Here is a 7,532-nt window from a genome sequence, read left to right as displayed (position 1 = left end):
GGCTGGCCGGGCCGAGTCCACTGGCCAGGCGGGCCGCGCCGCGTGTCTACTGGCCGGCCGCGGAAAAGTGCCGCGTGTCACTGGCTGGCCCCGGAGAAGCGACGCGCCACGTGCGCCCAGTGGGGACGCGGATAAGTCACGCTGCCGCCTCCAGCCCGTCCTGGGCTCGGCCTCCCGAGGCGGGCCCCGCGCCCGGGCCCAGGGCTAGTGCTCCGGCTCGGCGTCCATGCAGGACTCCCAGGGGTCGCGGGGCATCCGCGGCAGCGCGAGGAGCAGCAGCGCAAGGCCGCCGACCAGGAGCAGGGCTGCGGCGACGCAGGCGCAGATGAAGGACCAGGCGAGCGAGTGCGCGATCCAGGCCGTGTGCTCGCTGTCTACCATGCGCTGCACCGACTGCCGCGTGACCTCCGCGGACACCGAGAGGCAGAGGCCTGCGGGCACAGCCGGGCTCAGGCCGCAGGCCTCGAGGGGCAGGCCCGGGGCGGGGCGGCGCTGGGGGGCAGGTGGGTGGCGGGGGTCCGGGAATGGGGGCAGGGGGTGGGGGCCGGGAGTCAGAGGCCTGCAGGCACAGCCGGGGCGGGGGGTGTGGGGGTCCGGAGGGGGGAGAAGGTGAGGGCGGGTTCAGGTGGGGGAGCGGGGTGGGGGTGGGGCAGTGGAGGGGCGGGGGTGGGGTCACGGGGGCATGGGGAGCAGGGGTGTGGAGCCGGGCCTTGTCCAAACCCAGCCCCCACCCCAGCGGGCTGGGGAGAGGGGCGAGAGCATCCCTCGGCCCCGCACCCACGGGAGCCCCAACCTACCCGCGAAGATGTAGAACATGGAGGCTGGCCTCAGCAGGTAGTCCCGCTTCTTCCGGAAGGACAGGAGCGCACAGAGCGTGCCCACGATGATGAAGCCCAGGCTGAAGATGGCGATGGCGGCGGCCGAGATGCTGTACTCTGCGGCACAAGAGTGCAGGGACGCCGGGGCCTCAGGAGGGGCTCGGCGTCCCCTCACCTATTGTTCCTGCTCCCAGGTTAGCGACTGCTCTGCATTCTGTCATCCTTGTTTCCCAGGTGAGAACACTGAGGGCCAGAGAAGAAATCATTCCTTCCGAGTGGCACATGAGTAAAGGATGGGGCCAGGATGTCCACAAGACCTAATTCCTTCTCCAGGTCGTCCATGCACCAAAATGAAGGTCGTCCTTCCAGGGGCAGAGGCCTTGGAAGGTGGTCGGAGATTTGTGGCTGGAGACCTGCCTGAAGCAGAAACCTCCCTCTCAGAGTCAGGGCTGAAGGTGACACCCAGGCTCAGGGTGGTCTGTCCTGGGACTGACAAGCAGCCTCTGGAAGGATGACAGAGTGCGGCTTGTTACAGAGCTCAGTGCCAGAGAGGATCTGTGTGTGTGTGCCAGTGTGTGCCTGGGTGTGCATGCGTGTGTCGGAGTGTATGCATGTGTGTGTGTGTGTCTGGGCATGCGTGTTGTGTGCGTGGGAGCCTTGATGCAGAGACCTGAGACACCTGGAGGTGGGAGCTGCCGTCTCTGGGCACAGAGGTTGGCCGGGCACAGAGGTTGGCCAGTCTGCCGCTGACAGACTTCAAGAGGGGCTGCTTGTCATCAAGCAGGAGCCTGGGGCTTTCATGCCAGGGATTTCCCAGCTCAGCAGGGAGTGGTGGAATCCACTTTTCCTCCCCCTCCCTACCCTCCGCCCAGGCTCACCTTTCTGAGTAGTGACTTCGAAGATCTCCGAGTTCTCGCCTGGGTTAAAATGCCTGAAGTAGGAACAGTTTTTCTCTGCAAAGGAGGGAGACAGTTGAGAGAAAGGGCTGTAGCTGGGGCGGGAGCTGGCAAGGAGGGGGCGGGCCAGTCCTCCTGGGGCTTCTGGCTTGCTCTCTGCTCTCTAGACCCTGACTCTGGGCTGAAACAAGCATCTTTCTTCCACCCTTAGACCAAAAGTTTGGTGGGAAAGGGGCTGTATAAGAGCTTGAGGATCTTCAGGGAGCTGAGGCTGACTCAGTCCGGGCACAGAGCACTGGGTACTGAGCCCATTTGGCAGATGGGGTAACTGAAGCCTAGAGTTCAAGTCTGTTTGGAACTGCAGGACACATGGTCAATCAGGGCCAGACAGTGGTCCTCAGCTGGGGCTGCTTCTGTCCCCAGGGGACCCCGGGCAGTGTCTGGAGACGTCTCTGTGTCCCCGCTGGGCAGACGGCTACTGGCACCTAGCGGGTGGTGGCCTGGGATGTGCTGGACAGCCTGCAGGGCACAGAACTAGCAGCCCTCAGATGCCAGAGGCACTGGGGTTGCCAGACCCTGGGTCACACACAACCCAGCCCTGGTTTCCAATCAGCATCCAGGCCCATCCTGAGGCCCTGGGTGTGACCTGGGAAACAAAGTCTTTTTCAAGAACTTTCCCAGAGATTCTGATGTTCAGCCAGGTTTAGAAACCTGGCTCCAAGCCCCTTAAAATGCTGTCTGAAGGGCTTTGCTGAGTGGGCCATTGTGTGGCCTTGACTGAAGGGCCACGGGTGACCATCATCTCAAGCATTAGGCCCTCCATGCCTGTGAGCACAGAGGCAGCGCAGCGGAGACCTCCCGAGTGAGCTGCTCGGCCCACTTGATTAGCGCCGGGAAAGCCATGGAAGGTGTGTATTGGCCGCAGGGCCAAAAATCTGGATTTGGTAGGGGGCAGAGGAGGAACTCAGAACAAAGAAATTCACACTGATTTTCAATATGATTTCTCCTCCATTTTTCTCTTTTAATCTCTCTTACAACTAAATAAACTGTAAAATTAAAAGACTATTGCTTATTGCATGGCTTAATGTTCTTCTTTACTGCTGATTTAGGAAGTAGATGAATGGGTTATTTTACACTATTTTGTTTCTTAAAAAACTAAATTATGTTGCTTTTTATTTGTGTGAGGCACTGCACTGAATTGTTTTTCCTGTGTATCCTTGAACTTCAATAGGAAACTCTGCTCCTGGTTTAGATGCTTCTACTTTGTGCTTTCATTTTTTTTTTATCTTCAGGCCACAGTTTAATGATCACTAGGTGTTGGTGCCTCGTTGCTTTTGGGAAAAAACCTTCCAAAGTCATAGCTTTCACTGGGGTCCAGGCTTCCGTCTGCCTGAGATATATCATCTCCCACTGAAACCTCTGGCCCCCTGACCCCCCAATGTCAGGGTTACTAATGCTCTGCAGTGGAGGAAGAGAATGACCCCGGGAGATGGAGCCTGGTTTAGCAGCAGCAAATGTTCCGTGAAGTAAACAGCCTTTTCTTTGAGCTTCTATATTTAAATCACTCTCCTTTTGAGCTGAGTTACCTGGGGTGTGTGGCTGCCGCTGGTGATGTCAGGCGCTTCTGGTGCTATTTTCAGGCTTAACGGAGCTCCCTCGCGTGTATTAGGTTGTCAGCTGTAGACTCTCTAGCAGCCCTATTCTAATGGCTCCTGCGAGGTGACGGGTCCCCCAGGGTCTCCCTCTGGACAGAGGAATAATTTCTGTCTCATTCTTTAAGGGCCAATTTTTGTTGCCATTGAAAACCCTCTGAAGGGAATTGACTGAATTCCAGCGTGTTTCACGATTGGCTGCCTCCATGACAGTTTGCAGACCCTGAGTTAGAAGCCTTCAGCAAGAGTGGCCTAGACATAAGGCCCATCGAGGACCCGGCCAAGGCAGGCACGTCCACGTTGCCAAAGGTCCTCTTGCTCAGGTGGCGGTTGGGGTGTCAGCACCCCCCAGACCAGCACCAGGCTCTGGGGAAGCCAGTCTGCAGATTGTGCGAGGACAAGTCCAGGCACCGCCACCCCCCCCCCCCCCCCCCCCCCCCCCCCCCCCCGCCACTAAGCGCTTCCACGGGGCGTCTGGAGGTCCCGGCTCCCTTCCTACGTGGTAGGTCTGCCCGCCCATCCCCTCTCCTGACTCCGTACTTGAGGATGAGCAGTGTCCCCTGTGCTGAACCAGAAGCTCCGCTGCAGGGGGCCCTGTGGATGCCCATCAGAGACCGCAGCCCCTTTGTGTCTTGTAACCTTTTTTGATTTAAAATTTAAAACTTGACATTTTAAACAATATAACTTTGGAAGTTAGATGTCCACTCTCCCCCAGGGTTTGTTTCTGTGGCTGTTTGTTATTGTTGCTTGTCAAATTATATTTCTGAATTAAATATGTGAAGTCTGTTCATGTATGGCCACTGAAATCTCTGCTCAGTTAGCTTGGTGGTCAGCTCACAGAGATCTCCTAGAATGCTTGGAAGCCATGCCTCTCCCAGGCTCTGCTGAGGAGCTCCGTGCTAGCAGACAGCCAAGCACTGAGCGAAGCAGCCTTCGTTTCTGCCTTCGCCTTTTTCTCCCTTTCTCTTTCCCCTCCCTCCCCTGCCCCGGGCTCGCTCTCTCCCTCTCCTTCTCCGTCTCTCTTTCTCCCTCCCTTGTACTCTCTCCCTCCTCTCTTTCTCTTCCTTTCTCTCTCTTTCTTCACGCAGCTCCACATAAGCCAGAGGTGAGAGCTTATGGCCTTCTCAGATCTTTCCTGTGCATACTTGTTGCACTGTGGACCCACGTGACCTCCTAAACTCCCAGGAATATGTTGGAGCTTTTCAAAGCCACCTATCTTATTCTCCAGTTTTTTTGGTTAGCCTATTGTTTGCTCTGTTATCTGCTCCCTTAGGCAGTCATGCTATTAAACAACTGTCTCTAATTGTTTTTGACAAATGCCTCCTGGGTAAAAGACTTTTTCCTCTGGATGAGCTCAGAGTCAGGTCAAATAAAGACAGCCTTGCAAGTGGGGAACTTCTAGGGAACCACCAGACAGATCAGATAATGACAGCCCTCTGGGAATGAGGCCTTGAAAGGGATCCAGCCCTAGTCTGTCCTTTCTGGTGACTTCCAGGCAGCTGGCTTCACTCTGATGGCAGGCTGTTGGTTTTTGAGGCTGTGACAGAGTCAGGGAGGAAAGAACTGGAATAGCAGCTTAAGATACCACAAACCTCATTGTTCCTACTGAGATTCACCCCTCTTTCTTGAATAAGCACTTGCTTATTGCTGCAAGACTGGTTAACTTCTAGAATTCTGAAAAAGTTTATTCTGATCGTGTTAGCCAATGTTCTCATTGTTTTTATGGAGAAAAGAATTTTTGGAGGTTCTTACTCTGTCATTTTTTCTGATGTCATACAAAGTTAACATATGTAATATATATGTTTGGCAGACAGTGCTATACTTGTATTTGTAGATGTTGTTGTTGACTAATGAGAGAAGGCATATGAACTCTATTCCTCCAAGAGACAGTGATCCAGTAGAGCGCAGGCAGGATGGGTGGGGAAGGAAAACGACGTCCCCTTGCAGAGAAGGGGAGGGGAGAAGGCAGGAGTGCACTTGGACAGCTCCTCAGGCCAAGGCAGTGCTCACAGGCTCGGAAGGTGCGATTCACTCTGGACCAGGAGAAGACGGCCTAGAGGTCGACTCGGCTCAGCCTCACGGCCAGGCCGAGTTGGCGCGTCCCCTGTGGCCGGTCCGGGCACGTCCCACCAGTCGTCTCTCCTTGCATAGACTCCCCTCACCACCCTGCCCATCTGCTGTGCAAATTCACCAGGCTTTAAAGGGCCAAGGACGGGTGGACCGTAACAGTGCGTTCCCATGCACGGTCCCTGGAGAATCTGCCCTGCCCAGGAGGGCTGGCGGGATGCTGCATCTGTTTATGGGTGTGCTCGGCAGTGGCCTCGGGGCGTGGGCATCTGGGCTACATGATACCCTTCGAGCACATGTCCGTGCCTGCGAGAGCCCTCACGCTTGGGACTCGCTGTGTCTTCCAGGTGTCCGATGGGAGTGAGCAGGGCAGGGCTTTCCTGGGGTCAGCGTGGTGGGGGAAGGGCGAGGAAGGCGAGGAGTGGAGGGGTGGAGTTTGGACTCCTTCATCCCCCACAGAGACCGCAGGGTCTTCGGGGACTTAGCAGTGCCTTTCTTGAAGGACAGGGTTCAAGAAACACCCAGCCTGATAACAGACTAATTCTGAAAACTGCACTCAACCTGGTCGCCGGCCACCTTGGGGTGACATTGGAAGGCACGCTGGAGAGGACTTGGGGTTGCTGGACCTGAGCCCGTGTGTTAAAGGAAGACGTGGAGTCTCGCCCGGGCCTCTAGGGGGTGGTGGGCAGGGCCCGAACAGAGCTCAGACTCCAATGCCGCCAGCAGGCTCTTTGCTCCGTGCACTGAGCATGTGGCGGCTCCATGCCTGCAGGGCAGACTGGTCACCCTCACACCGGGTGTTCTCCACAAAGAGCTCCTTCAAGTGTGGTTCGCTCACCACTAGGAGAGTGAGGCAGGCTTTTAAATCGCAGCGAGAGGAAGCATTTCCTAAGTCTGAAGGGGGCCGGGTTCAGGAGGAGGCGCAGGACACACGGCCCTCGGCCCTCGCACAAAGGGGGTCCCGCCTCACAGGCGAGTCGCCTGTGTGGGCGCTCAGGGCCGGCACCCAGGAGGGACGCCCCCTGGGTTTCCTGCTGCCGCCTTCAGACTCCTGACGATCACGAGGAGGAGTCCTGCATTCTCCTTTTACCCAGGGCCCGGAAACCCTTTAGGAGTGTGTCCCCACTTCAGCCTGGAATGAACTCCCCCCGAGGCGGCCCTTCCGCCTGAGGGCTGCGTTTGGGGGGGGGGGGGGCGTCCAGGCTGAGTCTGTAGACCCGCGTTCTCTTTCCTGAGCCGCAGTCTGTCCGCCCATCCAGACCCCTGCCCCTGACCAGCCCTGAGCCCCAGCGCGGGAACAGCTGGAGACCGGCGCCTGCACTCCGCAGCCCGCCTCTGCCCCCGCGGAGCCCCGCCGCGGCCGGCCCCCCGCCCCCCGCCCAGGCGCGGCCGGCGCAGCCCTGATCCGGTCTGGGGAGCCCCGTCCTCCCACAGGGCCGGGCGGGGCGGGTACGTTACCCCCGGGCAGGGTGATGGGGCCGCAGCTCCTCTCCTTGTCGCCCACGAAGATCCGCTTCGTGCAGATCCGCCAGAGGCCGAAGTGGGCCGCCTCGCAGGTGGTGTTGTGGTGCTCCACGTGGGGGCTCAGCACGGCCCAGTGGTCCGTCACCACGGCCACCAGGGCCAGCACAGTGCCCACCAGGACGCACAGGAGGGCCACTCGGACCTTCAGGGTTTTGGCTGGGGACATGGTGGTCCCGGGGCAGTGGGCGCCTGGGGGCCGGCGGCCGTGTCCTTCCGGGCTGGGGCGGCGGCAGTGGCTCCCGCCGGGGATGGAAGCTAAGTTTAGTGTGCTGGGCTGAGCCAGGGTGGGCTGGCCGTGGGCGAGGCCACTGGACGGGTCAGCAGCTGCCCAGGCGTGTCAGAGGCCTGAGGAAGCTTCTATTAATGCACACCCCGGCGCCTCGCCGAGGACGGCTGCTCCTTGGGTTTCAGGGCTGGCTCCCCTTCCTAGGGCCAGGAGCAGAGCAGGGTGAGGCAGGAGGGAAGGCTCGGGCGGGCTGCAGGCTTGCCACCCCTAGCGCCCGGCTCAGAGGGCCTGAGTGGGAACAGGGGCCTCTTCTTGCTGGGGCTGACGGAGGAGTGAGCTGCTGGGGGAG

At 58.6% G+C, this 7,532-nt stretch overlaps 1 protein-coding gene across 1 annotated transcript; it reads right to left on the bottom strand.

The window, feature by feature from the left end:
- Positions 1–204: 204 nt before the first annotated feature.
- Positions 205–7,163, bottom strand: CACNG1 (calcium voltage-gated channel auxiliary subunit gamma 1). Its single transcript, XM_020875701.2, has 4 exons — positions 6,892–7,163; positions 1,697–1,771; positions 798–935; positions 205–431 (listed from the first exon to the last, which is right to left on the bottom strand). The coding sequence occupies exons 1-4, from the start codon at positions 7,121–7,123 to the stop codon at positions 205–207; spliced, it is 672 nt and encodes a 223-aa protein (XP_020731360.1). The 5' UTR covers positions 7,124–7,163.
- Between the last annotated feature and the right edge of the window lie 369 nt (positions 7,164–7,532).

The sequence above is a fragment of the Odocoileus virginianus genome, chromosome 17 (assembly GCF_023699985.2).
Source record: "Odocoileus virginianus isolate 20LAN1187 ecotype Illinois chromosome 17, Ovbor_1.2, whole genome shotgun sequence".
NCBI classification, from domain to species: Eukaryota; Metazoa; Chordata; class Mammalia; order Artiodactyla; family Cervidae; genus Odocoileus; species Odocoileus virginianus.
The sequence above is the reverse complement of the archived record's forward strand: the minus strand, read 5'-3'. Positions and strand labels throughout refer to the sequence as shown.

What these genes read in the sequence shown, in the direction of transcription:
- CACNG1 (XM_020875701.2), bottom strand. Translation starts at nt 7,123, where the DNA reads ATGTCCCCAGCCAAAACCCTGAAGGTCCGAGTGGCCCTCCTGTGCGTC. An exon ending in CCCCATCACCCTGCCCGGGG is followed by an intron (nt 1,772 to 6,891) that starts GTAACGTACCCG and finishes CCTCCTTTGCAG; the next exon opens with AGAAAAACTGTTCCTACTTC. An exon ending in CGAAGTCACTACTCAGAAAG is followed by an intron (nt 936 to 1,696) that starts GTGAGCCTGGGC and finishes CTTGTGCCGCAG; the next exon opens with AGTACAGCATCTCGGCCGCC.